This window comes from Mus caroli, chromosome 15 (assembly GCF_900094665.2).
Source record: "Mus caroli chromosome 15, CAROLI_EIJ_v1.1, whole genome shotgun sequence".
NCBI lineage: Eukaryota > Metazoa > Chordata > Mammalia > Rodentia > Muridae > Mus > Mus caroli.
In genome coordinates this window covers 61,805,892-61,831,500 of record NC_034584.1, presented here as the reverse complement: position 1 = coordinate 61,831,500, position 25,609 = coordinate 61,805,892, and the positions used below count along the sequence as shown (strand labels likewise).

Below are 25,609 nucleotides of genomic sequence, written 5' to 3'. Positions count from 1 at the left end.
TCTCAGGAGCCTGGCAGCCCAGGAAGGATTAAGGGAGGGATTATGCCTTATCTGTTTTCTTTATCTGTATTCCCAGTGGGAACCTCAGCTCCTGGCTGACCTAAAGCTTGGGCTGGGTAATGATCAGTGGGGAGGGCAGGTAGGAAGAATTAAAATCCAACCTCAGTGACTCACCAAAGTAAACATTTTTGTATGTGGAATTTAAAGTGTTTAGCTGCAAGGCACTTCTGAATCATCCCCCAGGTCTAGGCAGGTGTGCTGCAGAAGGGGTTGGGGGTGGGGGGAGTACTATGTGGTGTGGTGTGAGCATATGCAGGTCACCTCCTCCATCTTAGGCCAATTCTACCTACTGCACTGATCATGTCAAAATTCTCTTTTCCAATCTCTTACTGGTTGATCTGTGTTGGCTGAAGGCCTGCAGAAAGCGGTGAATGGGGGTGTAAACATTGGCAATCATTTCATGGCATTACGAAGCACAGAGACCAAGCAGTAATTTCCATTTGAGTAAATTAATGATCTGGGTGAGGGTGTGCTCAGGAGGATTACAGATGGGCAGCAGATGGTGGGAGAGAGCAGGGAGGGTGTGCCAAGTTGCTGCCCTGGTGATGTGGGCCCCTGTCTTTTGACAAGATTAAAACAACAGCAAGCTAAAATTGTTTTATAGTTCAGAAACCCTGGCTGAATGAGGAAGACATTCTTGGGTGTCCTGCCTGTCACTCGGCATGCTTCCACTGCCCATCTATGATGCCCTTAGGGGAAACCAGCTCTGCATCTGAGCATGTCAGCCGGAAATCCTCAGTTATGACACCGAAGGGCGGTTTGTGTAACTACATCACGATCTAGTTCATCTGGGCTCCAGTTCCATGTTTGTGGTGTCATCGCCCCAATGGCCTGGGGCATATTTCTGCTTTTTGTGTCCAAGTGATCATACCATCATGCCATCCCCTTATGGTTTCAGTCAGGCCTTGAGCAGTTCTTGTAGGAAATATGTAGTAAGCTGTAAAGTATTCTTCTCTGAATAAGTGATTTCTGAGAATCCATGAACACCCTGGAATAGTTATACCCCCATAGTCTTCATGTCTAGGGGCCAGTTGGCCCTTGGATGCCATTCAGTGCAGAGAGCTTAATGGTCCTGTTGCTTCTTTCCCATAGGTGATCGACTTGACCCCACCGCTGTGAATATCCTGCAGCAGATCATTGAACTAGGTTCGGAGACCCACGATGCTGCTGCTGTGGCCTCCGTGGTTGCCATGGCGCCCGGCACAGTGACTGTTGTAAAGCAGGTGAGGTCCCTCTGTTCGGTATTTGTCTGCTCAAGCCACTACCCATCTTTCTCCTTTCTTTTTCCTCATAACTTCAGCTTGCCTAGAGTAGAATTTAAACTGAAATTGGTCTTCTTCTTGAATTATTAGGGATTGTGTCTTGAGTGGCTGTGTGTATGCAGATGTGTTAGAGAAAGAACCCAGGTGTTTTAGAAGCACCGAGGAGACTCTTCATTTCCTTTCAGAGAATCATAGAATGCAAATGAGCATAATGAGAACCTACCAAGAAGTAAACTAGTAGGAAGCGTGGGGACAGCCAGGGATGCCCAGGAATATTTGCCCATGGACTGTCCTTTTAAAAGAGAAGCATCATCACTTTATGTTTGTACAGGAGAGGAAGAAAATGATGGGTTGGAAAGAAGGGTTTTTCTATCACGTTGTCCCAGAGCTCCTCATATCCGCTCCTTCTCTCCTGTGTCTTCTCAGAAGAGACGCCACCAGTCAGTTAGAATACAGTGCATGGGATAATCAGCTTCCTCTGCTCACTCACACCTGCCTCTTTCCTATATACTCAGTTTTCAAGAGTAGTTTACACAGCTACTTTAAAGGTATAAAACAAAACCAGTAAGCACATTGGAACCAGGAAACCATATACTTAAAATGCATAAAGTAAGTTTCTCTATATAGATCTTTGCCTAGCTGTGTGTGTGTGTTTTTTTTTTTTAATGAGTCACTGCGTATTTATTGAGCACTTGCTGTTGTCAGTCAGAGCTGTGATGCTGGAGTTCCAGGAAGGAACCCACGCCTGCCATCAGGGTGGCTACTCCCTGTGGAAAGGGATAGAGCGGGAATAAAGTAGTGCGCCATGAAAAATGTAAACTGCTGAACCAATGCAGAGCCAGTGTATATATCCCGGCTGGAGGGGGACCAGCGCATGTGGACTGAAGGCTGTGGGACAAACGGTTGTTGGGCAAGATGTCTCTGAAGTTTGAGGCATGAGCTACTAGAGTTACCCGATCTTTAATGTAAAATTAGTGTAGGTTTTTTCTGACTGAAAATAAGAAGGAAACATGAAACGTTTAACTTAAAGGGTGTGTGTGTGTATGTGTGTGTGTGAGTTAGTGTGTGTGTATGTGAGTGAGTATGTGTGTGTGTGTGTGTGTGTGTGCTTTTCCTTGGCACTAACAAAGACACTTCTCACAATGGATCTAATATATGCTCTCCTGGGTCATGTGCCCTGGCTAACACTAACTGCCTTTGGGATTAAGAGTGGCTATCTCACTGTTATCTCTATGACTGTACTCAGTACATGGTGCAACCCATGAAGTCCATGCCATACAATCCTCTGGGGCATAGGAACTTCTGGTTTAACCCTGGATTTCTTGATCCAGAGACAGACGTCTTGTAGAGGAGTATTTGAATTGGGTGTCCTGGAACCCTTATTCCATAATGAAGTTTTTCTCCAGGTCTTGGATAGAAGTCAGACACCAGAAAGATAAATGCTTAACTCTGCAGTATCTTGATGAAAAATAGACATTCTAGCCTTTTTGGGTTTTTTTCCTGGCATTTGCTACATTTCAGGCTTCAGATTGTCTTATGCATATCTTCTGGAACTCCTCACATTTATCCTGGTATGTAGAATCTTAAAGTAGATCTGGTTTCACTAGAGAAGTATTGGGAGTACTTTGCTTGGTTTGTACACGTGAATGCTAAGACTTCAGAAGGTGCAGCTTATTGTCATCTGTGTCTTCTTTCTATTAAAAATATTGATTGACTGCTACTCAGGGCTGTGAATTAGTAAGTGTCACAGGCAGTGCTGCCATCCATGAGGTTGCAAATTTAGAGTCCTGCTTAAATACGACTCTATCCATTGGACTGTCAGCCCAACAGAGGAGAAGGCAGATACGCATCAATACAACTCATGTAAGCAAGTCCAAATTTGCACAGTAGGAGGGGACAGTGGTGCCCCAGAAGAATCTTCTTACTTCAACCTAGAGCTGCAAGTGGAACTGGGAATTCTGTCATGCGGGGCGACATATGGAAATATTCCAAGGACCGAGCCTCCCTTTCACGTGTGGCTCATAATGAATAAAAATAGAGGGAGGGAAGGAGGGAGGGAGGGAGAGGTGGATGGCCAGATAGACAGATGTTAACCTGCCCACACCTGTAGCAGAGGGACTGAAATATCTCAAGCTTCGGTAGGTGAAGGAATGTCTGTCCTCTGATTAAATTATCCCATCATTTACGTTTACTTTGGTTGCATTTATTGGGTTGATTGATCTTTTTTCTTTTAATTACGCACTGACTTAGGATATTTTCAGTCAGGAAACCATGTGTGCTAATGAGACTGCTGACTCCCTGATGGAGTCCTGCCCCCCTGCTGGATTGCCCAGTGCTGCCTCTCATCAAGAGCAGAGCACAGGGCAGCAGTAGTAAGACTTCCTCTTGCTACAACCCAAGTCAGGACACAGAACAATTGACCAACAAAGACTGACTAGTTTTGCTTGCACTGTTGGCTTCATGTGTTGATTTTCCAATCACCTCCTGTTAATACTGAAGAGAAAAAAAAAGCTTCCGTGTCTGTCATAGAAGCACATGAGGACATATAACAACAGTGTTTGAAATTCCTGTTGCATGCCATGATTTTATATCTTTTAAAGCAGAATTGTCTGTTTCCTGTACTTATTTTACAGGGTCCAGATAGATTCTAGGTTTTGTATGGATTTACTTTTTTATATGTGTGTGAGGTATATGCATGTGCATGCATGAGAATTTAGTGGGTGGGTGTGCCCACTCGCGTACCTGTAGAGGCCAAAGGTGGATACTGCATATCCTCTTCCATCACTCTCCACCTCTTCTGAGCCTGAATCTCTCACTGACCCTGGGATTCTGATTGTCTTTACTGGTTGACCAGAAAGTCCCTGGGATCTTCTTGTGTCTACTTTCCAGCCCTGGGATTACAGGCATGCACTACCACGCCCTGTTCTATATGTGGTGCTTATGAGGTGATATCTATATCTATTGAGGCTCATGAGGCCCAAAATATATAGTGAAGCAAAGATCCCCACCTTATGGCACTGGAACTACAATGTGAGAATGGGAAGGGCTGGAAATCTAAGTATTCTGTTCTAGGAGCTGTCCCCGTAATCTCACTGTCTTCTGCAAGGCCCTACTTCCTAAAGCTCCTGCCTTCTCCTACCAGTATTACCCCTGTGGACCAGCTCTTTAAGGAATGCATCATTGGGACATTCCAAAAATAATTAGCAATAATTAAATAATATTAATATAATTAGCAATAATTAAAAGTGATTTGTCCCCAATTTTTAAGCTTTCCAAGTTCACTGTCACCATCTTAGCACACATCTGGACTATGTGCTAAGAGAAGCTGCTGTACAGAGGAACTTCCAAGTACAGCCCCTGGCCCAAGAGCCCATGTGCCCTGCAAGGAGAGCCCAGCATGGACTCTTGCCTTAGCTCATAAAGCTGAGCATGACTTGAGACTATAGCCAGACTATGGGCTGAGCCATATGGGAAAGGATTTAGATGAAGCGGCTCCAGAGTCTCTTCCCATGACCATTTGAAAGAAATCATTCTCTTCCATTTTATTGTAATCACACGCCAAGCAGTCTGGCCCAAGACCCCTACATAGTATAGAGGATATCTGGCAGCTGAAGGGCCTTACGGTGGCTCAAGGTGAGGCTTCTCCTCTCTCCTTGACCTCAGGAAGATTAGCTTTCTTTTTCTTTGTTGCCCCTTTAGTGCAAATGACATGAAATAATGGAATTTGAAAGTTTTGTTTGTGTGGGGGCTGGAATCAGCTTCTCCTGAGGTTCAAGACAACCAGGGGCTAGAGATGAAAGTAGGCCCCAGCAGGCCTGGCCCCTTCTCTATTTTTGTTTCCCATCCCTAGGCTGGTGGGACTTCATGTTGGTCTGGTATGTGTAACACATACCACAGGTAACAGCTACTCAGTAGTCTTACACCACTAACAAAATGCTAGCTTGTGTTATACCCTCTCAGGTGCATTTAAGAGAGTCTTTATAAAAGATTAAGGAATATGCATGTGTGCATTTGTGTGTGTGTGTGTGTGTGTGTGTGTGTGTGTATTTGCTGATACTCAGACCAGTGCATGTCACAGAGACAGAAAGTAAGCACTTGCTGACTTGCTGGGGTCTGGGAATCTAATGCTTCAGGATTCCAGCAGATGCCTCCAAGCCAGGTTTTGCTGTTATTGTTTAATTCCCAGCTCTTCTGTTTGTATGTTTGATTTAGTTTGGTTTGTTCTTTGAGACAGGGTCTCACTAGCTAGGAACTTGCTCTGATCCTTCTGCCTCCTGCTCTTTTGAGTGCTTGTATTTGCCACTCTTTGGGTCCTTTGTGAAAATGACTGTTCTTCCTGCTACCCCATCACAGTCCTCTCTGTGAAAGACTTCTCACCTCATGGTTTGTTTTTGGTTGGTCAATCCTTTTTGGCTCCTGCCTCAGGAGCTTTGCCATAAAATTGACTTGATCACAAGTCCCTGCCATCTTTAATTCTATCATGATCCTAACATACGCATAGGTACCCTCCTAGGGCACGCTCACACTGCACCTTCTTTACAGAGCATTTGTTCCGTTGTTGCTGAACTGGCATTTGGTATGGAGACGCTGGGACAGAAGGGCAGCTGACCTTCTCTTGTAACTTAGTGCCACCTTTGTCCTCTGTAGGCCCTCCTTAGCTCTCCCCAGCTTTTCAAACCTCTTCTCTTTCTTCTTTCTAAATGGCATTCCTTTTCAGAGAGTTCTGCCCCTGGCATAATGTCTGATGGCTGACATGCCAAATGGCTGCCTCTCAAAGCTCTTTTATTACTTGCTGAGCCCTCCCATGCATTGGTAGTTGCTGCAAAGTCCATTTCTTTGTGAAATCTTAGAAGTAATCATAAGCCACATGATATGACTCTGGACATATGAGAAATGGTCTACAGAAACTGAATAAAGGCTTCTGTCTGTCTCATTATGGTGCCCTTCCATGTATCCCTCCTTTAGAGCTGAGGATGCCAGCCTCCCTGTACATCCCACTGTCAGAGCTGAGGATGCCAGTCTCCCCTGTACATCCCACTGTCAGAGCTGAGGATGCCAGTCTCCCCTGTACATCCCACTATCAGAGCTGAAGATACCAGTCTCCCCTGTACATCCCACTGTCAGACCTGAGGATGCCAGTCTCCCTGTACATCCCACACTCAGAGCTGAGGATGCCAGTCTCCGCTGTACATCCCACTGTCAGAGCTGAGGATGCCAGTCTCCCCTGTACATCCCACTGTCAGAGCTGAGGATGCCAGGCTCCCTGTACATCCCACTGTCAAAGCTGAGGATGCTAGTCTCCCTGTACATCCCACTGTCAGAGCTGAGGATACCCATACTGAGCATTGCTTCTCCCCCTGTGGTCCTCTACAAGCTGCAGAATCCCACTTGAGTTTTGATACAGTCATTCATTACAGTTTGCTTGGTACCTATTTCCCACCCCTGCTGATAAATTTTCTCTAGTCCTATCCCTTCTCTCTGCAACTTTACTCTGGGAAAGTATATGGACTCTGGGAAAGTATATGGATAGTTAAACTCACTGAGTCTATTTAAGGTGTGGAGATAAGGCAAGGGCAGTTCTCCCCTGAGAGGAGGAAATAGGAGATATGATGTGAAGTGACCTTTCTTAGATTTGTCCCTACACAGTACACCTCTGGCTTAGCCCTTGCTGTGAGCTCCCACTGAGCCAGTAGCCTCCATCCTGGCCACAGGAATTCCCCTCAGTGCAAACTATCCAGTTCTTACCCCTTCCTCCTCTTTGTTTTCCCTAACCAATCCAAACATGCCACATAGGCATTGATTTTGGAACCTTGCTCCTCTTGCCTTCTGTATGTCACTTACCTACCAGCATGTTCTTCAAGTCTCACCTGTATAAGATGCCTTAAAACTCCCTTTGTCTATGGCTGCTGCTCTTATCTAGGTTTTCACTCATCAAAATGTGTTCTCCAGTGCTAGTAGTGCTGACATTGGGAAGTTTTTTAAAGATATAATCACTGGTCTTGCCACACACCCCCTGAGTTAGACTATGCACCTCTCCAGCTCTTATAACTCTTCTGATGACCTAGGACGTGCCCATTAACTTAGATTAGAACCTCCTCACTGTGGTCCCACTAACTCCAAGGCCCTTTTGCTTCCAACCCGCATCCCTTGCTTAGCATGCACCAGCCTATAGCTGCCTTTTCTTCCTTTCCTATAGCACTGATTCCCACCTTGTGACTTGTGCATCAGATGTAGATGTGCCAGTAGCCTCCATCCTGGCCACAGGAATTCCCCTCAGTACAAACTATCCACTTCTTACCCCTTCCTCCTCTTTGTTTCCCTAACCAATCCAAATGTAGGCGTGGCCCAGGATGAGAGCTGCCAGTTTGTATGACATGGCTTCTTCCTGGTGGTGAGCTTTCAGTAAGCTCTTAGTGGACCTTTTAAGCTACAGGGTACAGTCCTCTAGAGCCTATGAATATAAGTGACCCTGCTTCTTTGTGGTTAGGTGATATTCTAGATTCTAAAGGAGGAAGCTTGGTTACTGAAGCCGAATAAGATCTATGGTCTGTGAAATAGAGAGCATCTCCAGTTAGTGATAGCCACCTGTACAATTTGGGTCAGGGAAGTTAGGGTTGTTATAAGCTACTGCCTTTCAGTTAATTTCTTAGGCTAGATAATGGGTATAGTCACTGAATAATCAAATGAGACCCAAATATTCTATGTTAACATTAGACCTGTATGCAGTAACCTGCCTTTATATGGCCCTGGTCAGAGAATAGTCCACAGACATATATTGTCTTCCTGCTTGCCCAGAAAGGGCTTCATCTGGAAGAACACTCCATTTGCTCTCTGTCCCTACCCCCCATCTCTAAGTAGAGAGAAGTTGCGTGGCAGTGACGACTCCCTGCAAGAAGCTCTCCTCCCTTTCTGAGCAGCAATGAAATGTGGAATGGCAGCAGGACCCTCTTCTTCATCCAGTTCTTAAAGACTTTGTTCAAACCATAACCTAGTATGGGTGTATCTATAGTTAGTGCTTATCACACTGAAGATCTGTAACGGTAGGTGGAGGTTTAGTTAGTCTCGATGTCCCTCCGCTCTCAAGCACCTGACTCAGGGCCTGGCCCATTTCCCAGGCATCATGTGTATTTGTAATAATGACTGTGAGCTCAGAACCAAGGATGCTGAGCTGACTGAGCTGGAGTGCTTTTACTGAGCAGTCTTATCATCTCCAGGCAGGCTATAGGTGCCTCGCTGCGTGGAAATCACAAAGGCATGCCTTCCACAAAATCTGTGACATGGGTGTCAATCTAGGGTGTGTTGAAGTGGCTGGGTCTCCCTGGGCACAACCGTGAGTATTGAGCTTATGCAAATACCAGAATGAGAGGTAAAGAATGCCTGGTTTGAACCCCAGATCTGTCTCTTTATAGCTTGTGACCTTGGAAAAGTATTTCTCAATGAACTTCAGTTTCATTCTCTGTAATATTTTAAAATAATAAAATCTCCCCAGTGGGGCCATTGAATAGATTATGTAAATGAAGCAGTTGGCCCTGGGCTTGGTACATGTTAAGACTGCAGTATCTTAGCTCTTGGCACTCCAGATACAGCATAACTCCTTAACTCCTTACTATATGTGTAGAATTCAATTATGAATGTTTTTCTTTTGATGATTCTGTTCAGCAGGCAGCAAACATTTATCTAGGCTCCATACTGAGAGTCTCAGCAAGGTAAAATGATACTTTTTTTCCTTTTTATCTTTTGTGAGGCTAGGTATTGAACTCAGAACTTTGCCCAGGCTAGCCAAGTACACTCTTATGGAGCTACCTCTCTAGACCCACCTGTTTCTTAGGAGAGTCTGTTGTACGGCTCATCCTAGAGTGAAAACAATTACATTAACCTAAATTAACACATGCCTGTGGGCCCCTGTGTATACAACCTCATGTTGAGTCATTTGAGTTATTTTCACAACCGCAGTCCTCCCTGGGAGAGGCCATTATGGAGTGAATGCCTGTATCTCCGAATGCATATGCTACCATTTAACCCCACATGCAATAATAGCATTAGAAAGTAGGGCTTTGGGAAGAGTAGGACATAGAGATGGAACACTCATGAATGGGACTAATGCCATTAAATTAGGCCTCAAATCTCCTTCACACTCCTTAAACCATAAGATTACAAGAAGCATATGCTGTGGTGAACACGGTCCTTTCTAGACCCCAGCCACATTGGGACTGTGGTACTAGCCTTTCCTTTTCTATTCTTTCTGAGTGAGAAAAATACAAAAATAAACTCCTGCTGTTCATAAGCCACTTGGTCTAAGGTGCTCTGCTACAGCTGATTTGATGTGACTGATGCTGAGGGACCAAAGTGAAAAGGTAGGCGACTGTGAGCAAGAAGGCACACTGATCTGAAAGCTAGGGCCTCTTCACTTTAAGAAATAGCTGAGAGGGGAGCCCTTGTGTTCTGTGAATGGGAGTCAAAACAAACTCTTGTTTCTTTTTTTTTTAAAGTTGCTCTTGGTCATGGTGTTTCAACACAACAACAGAAAAGTAACCAGTACATCTGCTAACAGAGAAGCATCCCTAGGATGTCCAACAAAAGGCAGGGACAGTCCTGGTGAAGGCCTTGTTCCGGCCCTTAGCTACTAGGCTGAGAAAATGGTGGGCAATGAGCACTGGGAGTGCAGTGCTCTGCAGTGACAGGGTGGGTAGGGTGGGGATCTTTTCTCTTGAGGAATTGTAGAGCTGTATAAAATGGTTATCTGACCAGAAGGCTTGCTACTAGAGGCAAAGCCTCACAGGGATATATGCCTGAAAGCTTTAACCTGGAGAGGCCCTGTGGGAAGATCCTGGCAGTGATAAGCACTTGCTTGTACTAAGCATAAAATACAGCAAAATAACATCTCCGGTAAGAGTGTCTACGTATGGAAAGATGTTCAGATAGCAAAATGCCACATCTTCCTCTACCTCTCACTGTGACCACTCTACTGTCTGTTTCAGTGGGCCTTTAAAATACCTCTCTGGTGCCCACTAAACAAGCACATGTCAATATTTATTGAGCACCCACTGTAAAGCAGGTAGCATGTATGCATCCTAGGGAGAAGCTTGTGCCAAGTGTGCAGGGTTGGTTCATGTGTTGGAAGGCCATCTTTTGGGGATGGAGCCAGGTGTGAGCTCTTGCTCCTGAAGGAACAGCACCTCATGGTAACTGTGAGGACCATTCCTCACTCACTCCTTCCGAGTTACCATGCTGCTCTCCGCATTGCTTATAGTTTACAAGACAAGGATCTACTTCTCCCTACCCCGCAGGCAAGTGAGGGCAGGTTAAATGGGACATAGACTCCTAAGGCATAGAGAACTGTAAGGTGTCCAGTTAATGAGACCCCTGTGCATTGTGCAGCAAGTTGATTTGTCCAACATGGAAACTTTTTGTCCTTCTCCTGTGATTTAGAGGCCAGGAAGAAGGCTACCCACCATTTTTAATCTTCCTTTTACCAAATTCTTTCTCAAAGACAGTTGGTCCTTCCCATTCATATTAGGTCAGGGAGCTCAAGTGGACAAGCTTGAGTAAACACATGGCACTCTGCATCAGAGCCTGCCCTACGCTTCAGACCCATGATACAGTTGTGGTTCTATGCCCACCATGAGGCCCAGCATCTCAGATCCCGGAGATTGCTATAGAGACTGGGAACAGATATTAGCAAGCTGCTATCAAATCTTGACTTTGAATTTTATCTGAGCTGTATGTTCCCATAAAAGAAAAATATCAGCTATCTGCCTACTACTAAGAGAAAAATAGTGAACAGAGGAGGTAACCCCTGTGAAAGATGGTTGCCTGGTGTGGGGGGAGTCACAGCTTTTCTCCATCCTTTCATTCTGTCCCTTTAAAAGGGCTTTCTATCTTCAGGAATGGCTTCTTCCTGTCTGTGAATATTTTTGTTATTTGTACAAGTTTCTTGGAGATAGCATCACCCCATTTGGTCTTCTATATAAATATACATATTTCTAAAGTTAGAAACTTATGATGTTTTCCCACAAAGCACATTCATTTATCATTTCTCTTTCCTCAATAAATTTGGGATTGTGTTTAAAGTGTCTCTGTTTCCAATGCATGGGGCTCTACTCCTAAGCTAGTTTGTGACAGGGAGTGTGCCTGCTGTGATCCCCATGAGACAGATCTGCCTCTCTTCTGGGAGTGCAGGGGAAGACATGGTGTGTTGATCATCCAAGCAGCGGGGAGATTCTAACTGCTGGGAGGGGTGTGCTCCTCTTCAGAACCAAAAGGTGCGCGGGAGAAGCCATGTAAGCGGAGGCTGCTTTCTCACTTGGTTCTGTCTGACAAGTATCTGTGACCGTTCTGGGAGTCCGGGCATTTTGGATGAAACCATTCATTACATCCTTTGCTTCTATCTTACAGAGTATATGTGGGAACACCTAAGCACAATGACACAGGCCAGGCTGAAGTGAAGTGACAGTAAGATAATGGCTCTGAGGATATCAGCCCCGGGCTAGCTATAAGTAGCAAGGTTAGCTGCTATGAGGGCAGATGGCTGGCAGCTCACAGTCACTAGGCCATGAACCCAAAAGTTTCGTTGAAGAGTAGATACTATGTCACATTTATTTTACTACCCAAGGTACCCATACACATGACCAAAAGACAAAAACAGTCTAGTGTTCTAAGTATACTAAGGCAAAGTAAATAGACTCATTTATCATACTCATACTCAGCCACAACCACATACAGATTCAGAGCAGGAAGATAGTTTCTCTGTAGATACTGAACCTGTGTATTTGTGGCTGCACCTACTTGCAAAATAGTGCTAACTTGACTGGACTTAAGATGGCCAGCTGGCTGACTTATCGTTAATCTGTTTAGGAGAGATAGAGAATGAAGCTAGATGCAAAGAGGTGACATCAGGAGCAAGATACCTTCTTCCCCACTCTGCTAAATCTCAAAGTGGAAGAAGTCTTTATGCCAAAGAGGCTGGCCAGGTGGCCTTGAGAATCTAAGGAAGTGTTGGTGTGTGGGTGTCAGCTCACTGAGACCAACTCCATACTTCTGAGTCCTGGCACAGAAGGATAGTAGACCCTTTTAAGTTTCTCTCTTGCCATTGGAGCAGAGTCCACCATGGTTACACCAGCTACCAGCAAGGCTGAGAGAAGGCAGGTTTGGGATCAGTATACACCATGAGCAGTACAATAATAAGAGGGAGAACAATTGTATTTAGGAAGTGAATAGTAGAGTGTAGGTTCTGCTCTCATAGTTTGGAAGTGACAAGTTGACATCTCAGGGTTAGCTCAATCAAAGCTGTGACCCACTGGGTGAAAACCTGGTCTTACTGCACAAAGCCATATGGAAAGGTTCTTGCCAGTTCTAGAGTGACCCCAGGCTTTATGATGTGGTTGCAGTAAGCCATGACTGAGAAAGATCATGGCACAGGACACTGGATGCTTTAAATGATGGATCAATCAGTGGCTAGCTGAGGACCTCAGGAACTCAAGCAGTGCAGCAATCTAGAGGCAGGAACTGATGCAGGGGCCATGGAGGAGTGGTGCTTACTGACTTGTTCCTCATGGCTTGTGCAGACTGCTTTATTAAAGAACCCAGGACCACCAGCCCACGAGTGGCCCTACCCACAATGGGCCGGGCCTTTTGTCATCAATCCCTAATAAATAAAATGCCCTATGCTTTTGTCTACTTACAGCTCAATCTTCTGGAGTCATTTTCTTAATTAAACTTCCCTCCTCTCAGAAGACTATAGTCTTTGTCTAGTTGACATAAAACTAGCATAGACAGACACACATATGCATAATTCCCTACACATAGACATGTATATGTGTGCAAACCCATCTTTCCATGTTTTCTCGGAGTCTCTCTCTCTCTCTCTCTCTCTCTCTCTCTCTCTCTCTCACACACACACACACACACACACACACACGCAAGAGTTTGGCTCTTGGATTCTTTAAGAAGTGGCTTCAGCCATTTGCTGGGCTGCAGCCCCAGATACTTGTTTACCATGGACACTAATGATATCTAGAGAAAGCATTCTCCAAGGCATGACCTAATAAAAAGGAACCTGACTCAAGTTATTTGAGATGTGAAGGATGCCTAAGTTATGCAGTCTCCTAGCATGGCAGCAACAGTGGCAGAGATGATGGTAGTCTTGACTTTCTGTCTCTTGAAAGGCATAAGGGTCCCTATCCTGACAAGACCCTTCAACTAGGATCCGTGGGTTGAATCCACTTGTCTGCTTGCAGTCCTTCAGTGACCCTCAGTCTTGGTATGATGGCAGAATGTACTAGAAGGGTACTGCTAGTTGTATTTATTCATAGATATAAACTATATGATAAGACAGTGTCTCCCCACTCTGTCCTTCTGGTTTCTTCTCATTATTGGCCAGCTGAAGTATTTTTCATCTTCCTTTAACCATGTATTTATATGCCATGCTGGGTCCAACTTTTGCTGTATGAAGCCTTGCAGTTCCAATGCCCCATGGGGACTGAGCTCAAACCTATTTAAGTAGATGGTGCTGATAAGGATGTGGTCATTAGCCCCAGCACAGGTGTTCAGGATCTGGTGCCAAGGAGTTATTTGCACACTGTTTTGAGAGCTCTGGGTGAAGGGATGTCGCAGATGTGTCCTGTTTCTTCTGATCCTTGGTGGATTTAAAGAGTTCCTATCAATGCCAGCTAGTGAGAATGTTTTCTCCTTTCCCCATTGCTGCTGGGATTCAACCATGAGTTACAGCTCTTTCTTCCATTAATTATCTTGGTTTGCCATATGTCTGCATCCTTGACCATGTCTCTGGGCTGTTTTGGTACCCCAGGAGGTAGTAGTTGGTGTAGTCTCAAACAGAAGAGCATGTGCTCAGGTTGAGACTCTGAAGGTGCTGAGGTCTGTGAGCCGAAGGCCAAGAGCTGCCAAGAGGAAGAAGTACTCACTGCAGGCTTCCAGTGGACCACCCCCTTTCTGTGGTCTTTCTATAGAACAAGGCAGCTACCTCTTCGTGGTTTTCTCTTGGCCAATGTTGGGTGCTGAGGATACAATATAGATTGTGCCCAGTCCAGAGGATTATGCTGTTGGTCCTGCTCTCTGTTGTATGATCATGAGGTATGACTGAGGGCATGGAGTCTTTCAGTGTACTCTTATTAAAGAGATAATAAAATAAGATCCAGCCCAAGAAACTGATGAGAGACTAGGGGAGAGGCTGTTTGGTGGTCCAACCACCTGCTTCCCTTTTGGCTCAGTTTTGGGTTGGAGTAACTTATTACCTGAAGCTCATGTCCACCCGAAGCACAGGAACCTGGGTATGGCCTTATCCTGTACTTGGCCATCCATGGCTGTGTTAAGTGTAGTACCTTGCAGGCACCTTTCCATCTTCCCAGAGCCTCACACTCTCTGAGGCTTGGGTGCTAAGATCCTTCAGATGCTTCACATCAGGTGAGTGATGGCTAGGGTAAAGAAACACTGATGCTTATCTGCACAGCAAGTATTGCTGTTCTCACCAGATGCTATAGGTCTGCTTAGAGAACTTAGAGGTGGACTGTAACACAAAACCAATTTGGGCTCATAAAGGCCTGGGGAGTGACACAGGCTGCATCTTCCTTGAGGGTCTGTGAGCAAGAGCGATATCTGAGACTTTCTTGAAAGTTGGGAAGGAGAGGATTTAAGCTTGTGGGGATGGGTTTTATATAGACAGTGGAGAGGAAGCTGAAGAAGGGCGAGAAGGAAGGAGAGGTGAGGAATATGGAACGAGTGGAGTGATTGGAAGATCCCGGATGACATGACATATCAAAATATCCATCCATGCTGCAGAGCAGACCATGAGATGAAGGCGAAGAGAGAGACAGGGTCTCCACAGGAAGCTGCTCTCCAGCAGCAATAGATCTGCCAAGGATAGGTCACTAGCATCATTCTGGAACATCTGAGGTGAGCAGAAGTACTGAACATAGGACCTGATGTTGTGAATAATTTATGCAGTCCCATGGATTAAGGTTTTCTATTAGACTCTCTGTGCTGCTAATAACTTAGCTAACAGACATATTAGATGCAGCATTGGGAGAAATAGAGTATCTGTCTCAGGGGGTAATGACACTGTGAAAGCCATATTATTTCTGTGGCAGAGAACAATTTTAAGCCTGTGCTAATAGATTAAACTGCTGGAGTGATCATTTTGAACAAAGAGAATGGTTAGAGCTGTACAAGCTTTGTCTGCCTCGGATAGCTAAAGAGCAATAATTCTACCCTATCAATCTGGGGCATGCGATACTGTTAGTCACTGCCACGCTCGCCAGCTCTAGGTTCCACTCATGCGTACCAGGTCCAGCGTTTGCTCTTTGTAAGCTGCTCGACCTTAGTTGAGTCACTGGACCCTAGGGGCTTCATGATGCCATTTGTGAAGAGGGAACAGATAGTATGTATGAGGAACTGGAGTGAGGCTTAAGGGCGTGTTCAGTAACCACAGTACGAAACAGCTGTTGACTTCTGTGGGAACAGGGTAGGCAGTGCATGCCTACAGAAATGGCAGAAAAGCAGAATGAGCAGGTGACACTTAGAATGCTTGAGGACCACACATATTCCAAAGGCTCATAAGCCCCTCTGTAAAGCAGCTCCTTGCCTCTGGCTCATCCTTACTGTGGAGCTCCTAAGTATGTGGAGAAGGTGGACTTGGGGAGCCCCAAGTTAGCTTGACCTGCTTAACCTAACACGTGCTTATGCTAGGACTTCAGTGAAATGCACAGTTAGCATCATCTGTCACCTTTCCCAATGATCCATTGTGATGTTCCATGCATAAGAATCAATAGACGAATGTAGTACAGGTTTTGGTGACAAGACCAACCTGGGGCTAGAAATTAAAGACAAGAAACAAATGGAAAAAGGGTTCTCTTAAATGGACTTCATCACCTAGAAAAGGTAGCAGACAAAATAGACAGAAATGTTCAGCATGATGGTAAGAGAGCGAGCGTAGATGGGCTGAGGCCTGGACTTCTCAGAAATGTCTGCCTTGCTTTATGAAATAAAGGCTTGGTCTGTGGGTAAGCTGCTAAGGAGCTTAGATACGAAGAGCTCATTGCAAACATCGCTTTAAACCTCATCTGCCCTTCTCTGCAGCCTTCACCCTGCCATACTAAGTACAGGCGTGTGTATCACATGAGCTCATTGTGGCTTTCTCCTTCTGCTCACCACATGATACCACCACACTTACCTGGCGTGCACTGTAGTTTGTGGACATGTTTCCTGAGGACCTCAATGTTTATCACCCACCCTCCTTCCTTCCTCCACATAGTTTGCTACCAGGCGAGGGAGGAGGTTTGCAGCATCCTATTCTCCTGTTAGGTACTGTCTTTCAAAGAAAGAAATTAATATTTACCTCCACAGCCTTGCTTTTGGTGCATTTTCGCAGATAAATGAAATGGAAATAAATAGTAAAAGGAAATAAATGTCTTGGCTTATACATACAGAAATGGCTAGATAAGTTAGCAGTTTTCTCTCAGAATAGCTTTACAGCTTCTGAATTCTCTCTATCATAATCTTCTTTTAGCATCTAACATCAAGATGCCCAGATTCCACCCACAGCTGTCTCCCCCTCTATTCTCTCCCTCCACAGTCTCTATGAGCTGAACCTTCCCTACTTAGTCCGTCTAAGGTAGCTATGCTGGTCCTTCTTTTACCTTGGGCAAGCCAAAGATTGTAGAGCATCTTGCCCAGGCTTCCTGGAAGTGCTGAAGCTGACATTCATACCTGCTCAGTGCATCCCAGAGAATGTCACCCTTGTCACTCAGGCCCTGAAAGGATAGCTACTCCAAATCTCCTAGGGACCAGTGGCCTGTCCACCAGCCCCTTATCTGTTTTTCAGCCCATCCCTTTGTTTTACAATCTATGTTCTTAGTTCTTCCTAAATTTGTCTCCTATTCCTCTTCTCTGGTTAAAGATGATTTTATTATTACAAATTGCCAACAGCCCAGAGCTGATTGATAGTCAGGGACATGATACCTTGGCATTGGTAGGAATTTGGACTCTGCAGTCTCCAAGCAATCAAAGTCCTGGCTATTGAAATCAGCTGGTTTTCTCCACTGTCAATGTTCCCTGACCTTCCCTGCCCAGCACTGTGGCAGCATGGATCTATTGGCAGGCCTCCAAAGAATAGCCAGGCATCTGCATTGATGGACAGCCCCTGGGGACTGTAGCATTTGAAGTGGACTCCCAGAGTAGCAAAAACAAAGAAACCAGGAAGAACCTAGCCACTCTTTCAGTGTCAAATGGACCAGGTATATATCTTTAGGAGCCTCCTAATCTATACTGCATGCTTGTGCATTTCATAACCCCATGGTGCCTTCTAACCCTCATGCTTTGTGACTCCACACCTTGGAGGTTCCATTTGCAACATGGGAAAGACCTGACCTTGTCACTCTGTGTCATGGAGTCTCATTCTCCTCTTCCATGAAGAGGGGTGAGACAATATTGCATCAATGAGAGGATTGCATGTGGCTCCCAATGCCACATTTATAATGTTGACATTATTGTTGGACCTATGTCACCTTTCGCTTTCCCTCCTAGGTCACCGATGAGGAGCCCAGTTCCAACCACACAGTCATGATTCAAGAGACTCTCCAGCAGGCCTCCGTGGAGCTGGCCGAGCAGCACCATCTGGTGGTGTCCTCTGACGACGTGGAGGGCATAGAGACAGTGACGGTGTACACACAGGGTGGGGAGGCCTCAGAGTTCATTGTATACGTGCAAGAGGCTGTACAGCCCATGGAGGAGCAGGTTGGGGAGCAGCCAACCCCAGAACTCTAGAATCCCTGCCTCCTGTGGCAGCCAGCCTTGGTGGGCCTGGAGACCACCTAACCCACCAGACCCATCTGTGCTCTTCTTGTCTACTGGCCCAGATAGAGTTCTCTATAGTGTCCTTTGTGTGGTCAAAGCCAGCACATCACCAGCAATACAGAACCCCAGTCCTCAGTACAAATCACATCCTGACCCAGGACCCTCTGTTTCCAGAAGACCTTCCCATCAGTTCTCCTGTCTTACCCCTTCCTTGCTTCAAGATCCAGAGACTCCTCTCCCCATCAGCATCATCTTTGATTATAACCCCAGCCCTTTGCATCCCTACTGCCTGGTGCTCATCTTCTACAGGGGCCCACTGTGCTGTCTGTGAGAGGAAGACAGATATCACACAGCAAGTGGCCTTATGTCTTTTGGGCCACTGGGTAGGGTGGGGCAGGGCCTTCCAAGCATTCTCCACAGAGCCCTGCCCTCCTCAGTGCAGGGACACTGGGAACAAATGAGTGACCCATAGTCCTCTATCACAAGGGCCCAGCTTGGAATTCTTTTTGCTTTGAAATAAATGCATTTTCTCACCCCCCCCCCATTTAGGGGGTGGGTGGGTGAAATAAAAGCATCTGTGCCTGTTCCTTGTCCTTCTCAGAGGCAGCTTATACTTCCTCCATCAAAGTCCCCTTCTCCCACTGAAGCTGTCTGCAAGGGTGCAGAGACTGGCACACAGACAACGGTACTTCTTCTTAGCATCCCAGTGACCCCTCACCTTACCCTGCATGACATTCCGGCACTTGTGGGAGAGCACTTCAGCAGGGAGTAAAGCAATGTCTTGGCATGGAGGAGACAGGACAGTAGGCTGACCTCAGAGGAACTAAACGCCCTTTGCTTGCATGAGTTAGTTTGCACTAATGACCTTTGGAAGAGCCATGGGCTTTGCTATGTAGACTATATCCAGTGTATGCTGGACAGTAAACAAGGACAATTTCTGCTTTGCCCCAGAGTGTGGGTGGCTGCAAAGGGAAGGTGGTGGGAAGGATTATCCATAAGCCAACTCCACAAGGGGTGGGTTGTGAAGAGGCTGGGATTATATTTATTCTAGAACCCTTGGTTGGTGGTGGCCATTTAATAGACTGAGGTGACAGGGTCAGCCAGCGTTCCAGGAGATCTGCCTCAACAAGTGTCTGTAGATACAGCCAGTGTCCAAAGTGCAGGCAGAGAATCTGTCTCCAAGCCGGCTCTGTCTTCATCCAAATTTCCTCAACAAGTTGCTAGAGACTCCCATCCCCACCCCACCCCCCAGTCCAGTTGCATCTGAATGAGTATGATTGCCAAGTTCTCTGATTATGAACAGACTTGGGTGTCTGAACCTTGAGAGGTTTTGACCAAGGCGCTTAACCCAGGTGGCAGGCATCCTTGCTGTGTGTATTCCTAGGGATAGAAGGAAAGTCACTTCCTACAGCTCTTCCCCGGAAAGGGATTGATGAGGGGTGTGTGTGCATGTGTGTGTGTGTGTGCACGCGTGTGCATGTGTGTGTGTGTACCAGGAGGTGCTCTGTGGCATTCCATGCTGTAGGAGGTAGCCCCTACTCCTGGCAGACTGTTTTCACAGCTCTGGCCAGGAAGAAGCACTGAGGGCTTGCTGTTCCTGGCAGTCCATATCCTTGTGGACATTGGAAATGGGGCAGAAAGCTTCATGACTCAGCTTCCTTCCTAGACTGATTTCCTAAGAGTCCAAGCAGTAATAAAATACAGCTTGTCCCTGCTTCTCCCTTGGGACCTCCTCAACCACCATGGATGTGTTTGATGGATTTTTTTTTAAGCCCAACTATTATTTTATGTCAGATAAAGAAATAACTGGGAAAGGCACAATGGGCTCTGCCTTCAGGCTTTCTTTTCCATTAGGCATTTGCTTGGTCAGATCTTGATGTGTTACGGCATTCTGTCTGCCCACTACCTGTGTCCCTGTAAGGTCAGAGCACAGATTTTTTTTTTCCCATGGTGCATGGCTAAGATCAATGCCAGTGACACAGCTGTGCCCCAGTGGATTGGGGCCAGCAGTAGAATTTTAGTGATAGGAAATGCTATCATCAAGAAATTAACTTATTCGGAATCTGGATCTGCTACATGGATCTGAAAAGGCCCAGTTCCCCTTTTCAGCAGGCATGTGACTTTGGTGAACAAGAGCCAGTGGAAGAAGAGAGGCTCAGTGCCAGTCTGAATCCAGACAAACACATCAGCCAAGAGTGTCTGTGTACCTGGGACTGGGCTGCAGGCACAGTGTAGTGTTGGGCAGGCCTGGAAGCCCCTAGCTCTCTGACATCATCTGCACTGTCTATCCCTCTGCAGCTAGGACTTGCTTTCCAGGCTCACATAAGCAGGTGCTCAAAACAGATAGAAATGGCAGAATTCCCATTTTCAGCAGGCTTGTGACTTTGGTTGGACAAGGCCTTTCACTCTCTCATTGGTGCCTGAGGTGATGAACTAGCACGTGTCCTGAGGCATACAGCTGGTGCATATCAGCCTACGAGATGCTCACTGTCCTAAGGTCAGTCCTCACAATGGCACTGGGAAGAGTGAGCGTACTTGTGTGGAGTGGAGACAAAGTGGTCCATGAAACAAATGAGAGCATGAGAAGTGGTCTCCAGGGACGAGCTCCCAATTGGTTATCTGATAACAAATGGTCAGCCCCCCAAAAGTATACCTAAAAGCACCATTGTTTGTACTGAGCAGGTTACAATTGCATATTTTGGAATACACAGAAGCGTGCACGCACACACACGCACACACACACACACACACACACACACACACACACACACACACACACCAAGTAAGCACACACACCACCTCCAACCACTGACACAAAGACAGGGGCAGGGATGGAGGAATTTGAAAAAGAGTAAGCGGGGTATACCTGGGAAATGTTGGAGAGAGGAAAGGGAAGGGGGAATATTATGTAATTAGATTTTAATTTCAAAAAACTATTTTAAAAAAATAAGAGCATGGGAAACCCATTGAGAGATGCTTCATGACCTCACCAAGTGCTGAGCAGAAGGTAACTCTGGCCTCTCAGGGCCGGGCTAAGCTGTGGGTATCATCTTTCACCTGGCTAATGACTGAGCTGTGCTGATCTGTGTTTCATGCTTTTGAGGTGACAGTGACTCGTTTTTTAACCTGTATCTACGAGACTAATTTAGCAAATTAATTTTTCTTGTACTAGCTATTTAAAATTCATTAGCTTTTGTCGCTGATGACTTTCTCCTTGCTCTCTGGATCTGCCTGTCAAGGCAGGAGCAGAAAGACCATGTGGTACTAAGCTCTCTCCCTGCCATGACCCTTGAAAAATTTCCAGTGAATTGTCCCTGCTGTCCCTGAAAGCTCCCTGGGGCTACATCAATCTCTTCCCAGTGGTAATAATTTTAGGTCCTAGAGGGATGTCTTTGAGAATCAATTCAGTAGGCTAATATTTTGCTGGAGAAGAGAAAAAGAGGGGAGGGGTTGCTGAGGGGGGCTTAACCTACCATGGACCACAAAAATTTCCAGGTAAATTATTTTGAAGTCAACCCAGCCCTTTTCTTAGCTGTGACAGGGACATGTTTGGGTTTGATTTTTAAAAATTCTAATCAATTACTGTCTCCATTCCTGCCGTAATTTAAAGCTTCGGTGGCTTGTGGTAGATCACAGTTGTTACACTTCCTGCAGGCTAAGAAGCAATGACAGCTTAGTGCATTAACTACCACAAAGCAGACAAAAAGGAACAGCAAGGTCTAGGGGGACCGAGGAGGCTATGCCGACCACAATCCCCTGGGAGAACCGGGTAGAGGACAGTAGTACTTGCCACCCAGATCTTGGTCATGATATTTGCTTCTACACATCTCTTCCAAGGATTCTCAGTCAGATCTCTGAGTCACAGGTCTTTAGCTCAAACAGTAGCCCTGCCCCAAGGGGACTGGCAAGGGGTGGACCACCTGGCAAGCCCCCACACCCTCTGGGATAAAACTATGCAGTCCATTCCCTGCTTTCTGTTTTTCTTCCCAGCCATAACCCACACAGTTTTCCTTTGATCTCTTGATTGATGTGCTTGCTGCCACACTGCAGGCATGGAGCCATGGGTCAGTTGATCAGATGTTGGAGCCCCAAAGCTGGTAGCCAAATACACCTCTCCAAGTTCTTATCTCAGGTTACAGTGACAGGAAGCTAACACATTTGATGACAGGCCCTATGTTCACAAGTAGTGCCTTAAATTGTATACTTGGTGGCATGATGACTAGGCTCTTTTCATGGCTTTTCTAGAGAACATTGACCCTCCCAGTCTATATGGGCTCAAGGAGCTCATCACCACCTTCTTTTTTTTTTCTTTTATTAGATATTTTCTTTATTTACATTTCAAATGCTATCCCGAAAGTTCCCTATACCCTCCCCCCGCCCTGCTCCCCTGCCCACCCACTCCCACTTCTTGGCCCTGGCATTCCCCTGTACTGGGGCATATAAAGTTTGCAAGACCAAGGGACCTCTCTTCCCAATGATGGCCGACTAGGCCATCTTCTGATACATATGCAGCTAGAGACACGAGCTCTGAGGGTACTGGTTAGTTCATATTGTTGTTCCACCTATAGGGTTGCAGACCCCTTTAGCTCCTTGGGTACTTTCTCTAGCTCCTCCATTGGGGGCCCTGTTTTCCATCCTATAGATGACTGTGGGCATCCACTTCTGTGTTTGCCAGGCACTGGCATAGCCTCATATGAGACAGCTATATCAGGGTCCCTTCAGCAAAATCTTGCTGGCATATGCAATATAGTGTCTGGGTTTGGTGGCTGATTATGGATAGGATGGATCCCCGTGTTGGGTAGTCTCTGGATGGTCCATCCTTTCGACTTAGCTCCAAACTTTGTGTCTGTAACTCCTTCCATGGGTATTTTGTTCCCTATTCTAAGGAGGAATGAAGTATCCACACATTGGTCTTCCTTCTTCTTGATTTTGTGTTTTGTAAATTGTATCTTGGGTATTCTAAGTTTCTAGGCTAATATCCTCTTATCACTGAGTGTAGATCAAGTGACTTCTTTTGTGATTGGGTTACCTCACTAAGGATGATATCCTCCAGATATATCCATTTGCCCAAGAATTTCATGAATTCATTGTTTTTAATAGCTGAGTAGTACTCCATTGTGTAAATGTACCACATTTTCTGTATCCATTCCTCTGTTGAGGGGCATCTGGGTTCTTTCCAGCTTCTGGTTATTATAAATAAGGCTGCTATGAACATAGTGGAGCATCATCACCACCTTCTAATACCATCACTTCATCAGCATTTCAAATCCTGGAGTGCAATCACAGAGGTGAGATATTACACTACCAAACCAGTTGCAGAGATGAGAGACATGCAAAGTTCATCAAGTCACCCCCAACATGCAGACATGCTTGGGGCAGGGGAGGAAAGACAGAGACAGAGAGACAGAGATATGAAAAGCAATGTGAATGAACATACCATATCATAGTGTGGGTTGGTGGAGCAATCTGTATTATATGTGTGCAAACAGGCTCAGAAAACAGGGGACACATCCCATGATGAGAGCAAGTAGGTGCTTCCATTGAGAGCTATGTACCTGCAGTGAGGATTTGGGTAAGGCTTGTCCCTGCCATGTCATCTTCTTGTTGCCTTCAGTTCTTGCGGCTGCTGAACTTACCACCTACTGTTAGAACAGGACAGGAGGGACTCAGAAGGAGGCTTTAGGAAGCCACCCCTGCAACAAGGACCAGCCCCTCCCACTGTGGTCCTCTGAAGAGACACAGCTATTCTCCTGTTAGTGTAAGTTGGGCATCAGGAGCCTCCATTGCTTGCAGAAGGAAAGCATCCATCCATAGTTGAGAACACCGTTGATCTAGATGTCTGTTCCTGGTCCTCCAAGATGTCACAACTCATCTCCAAAGTGCCTTTGCAGTGAGCAATAATTTTGTTGGAATATTGGCAAACCTAAGACCATCCCTTCACCCCTGGGAAGTTTTCATAGGAGCCGACTGTGTGTTGGTCCACAGAGGGGGATACTCCAAATGATCTGGCTTTCAGTGACTGAAGCTATACTCTAGAACTGGACATATTTAGTGAAAGTAATTTCAAGTAGGTGAACTCGTATGAGTGGGATGTTGTGAACCAGAAACCCTTGGGTGGGGAATGTGTTAAGTGCCTTATACTTGCACCCAATTAGCACTGACCATGTCTATGGGAGGCTGGACAGAAAGATGAGCAGAGCCCAGTGTGTACTCTCTTGTCTACATTCAGTTCACCTAGACAATGTTTGACCTCTCTGGAGGACAGGATTTTGGTTGAATAGAAGGTTAAGTTTGTTGTACCCAACCCCAGACCTCCCACTCTTATCCCTGGAGGATGTTACAGGCTAATGGGAGGGAAGAATACCCCACTTGTGGAAGCCAGTATGCTGCCAAGAGGTCCCTTCACATATGTTTGAGTTCTTTGGGAGTCCTAGTGAAAGGCAAAGACCTACTGATATGTTTGGCAAAACATGATATGATGCAAAAGGAGGGTGGGAGGACGTGATCCCTGAGGTACCAGCCATATGACAGCTCTATGAAGTTTATTTTGAGTCTTGAGAAAGAGGTAGAGGCAGAGAAAGAGAGGGGACAGAGAAGGACAGAGGAAGAGAGGGAGAGGGGGAGGGAGGAGGGGGAGGGAGAGGGAGAGGGGGAGGGAGAGGGAGAGATTGAGATTTAAGCTGAGAACCAACCGAGCAACGATGTTCACAGTGGTGTGTCCAGTTCCAACTCCCCTCCCATACTCCTCTAGCATCTGAAGGTACAACTTGGAGATGGATATGTATGTGGCCCAAGGGGCACAGAAGTGCAAAGGAGGAATGCCATTGTCTGAGACAATGGGCCACCAGTAGGGGGAGCTAGAATTCCCCTGGTTGGTCCAAGCTGACAGACCCCAGGCTGGTGTTTGCAGACTACTAGTATAGAGGACCTCTTGAGTGTCCAGGAGAGTGAGAGGAGGTAGAGCCATTCTCTGCCTCTAGGGCAACTCCATTTCACCCTGCAGCCTGGTGTATGAGAAAAGGACTTGGGATCCTAGAAGTCCTACATTCCTGCTTGAGCCTTCCTGGCAGTAAGCCTTTTGTCGGCTGGGCTTCAGTGTCTTCCTCTGGAAAGTGGAGGCACTCAGGCATTTGTGGTCATTCATTATACAGATGGAGATAAGAGCTCAGATCTTTCTAGGGCCTCCTATGATGCAGAGTACAACCTTAATGAATCCCACTGTGAGGACCAAAGGCCATCCCACTGAGATAGACTGAGAATTCAAGACAGAAGTCTTGAATCTTTTCCCCAATTATGCTATGGACCATGAGTGACCCTAAAAAGTCTCCTCGGGACTGAGTTTCTCTTCGCAGGTTACAACTTTATAGCCTGAGATGTATTTCTTTACTACAAAGACCTTCAGTTAGCTTGCTCAGAAATGAGAGTGTTTTCACTCTGTAGGGCTAAGGCAATAATTAAGTATAACTACTGTAGAACTTGCC

General features: G+C 46.0%; 1 protein-coding gene across 2 annotated transcripts in view; it reads left to right on the top strand.

Moving 5' to 3' along the window:
* Positions 1 to 18,676, top strand: part of Zfat (zinc finger and AT-hook domain containing) — a 178,226-nt gene extending 159,550 nt beyond the window's left edge. Inside the window, exons 15-16 of one of the 2 annotated variants that reach the window (XM_021182879.2) lie at positions 1,153 to 1,283; positions 17,859 to 18,676. In XM_021182879.2, the coding sequence (XP_021038538.1) occupies positions 1,153 to 1,283; positions 17,859 to 18,098 (371 nt within the window). In that variant the 3' untranslated portion in view covers positions 18,099 to 18,676. The remainder of the gene's footprint in view (positions 1 to 1,152; positions 1,284 to 17,858) is intronic. The other variant, XM_029469960.1, reaches the window with a different exon arrangement.
* Positions 18,677 to 25,609: the final 6,933 nt, after the last annotated feature.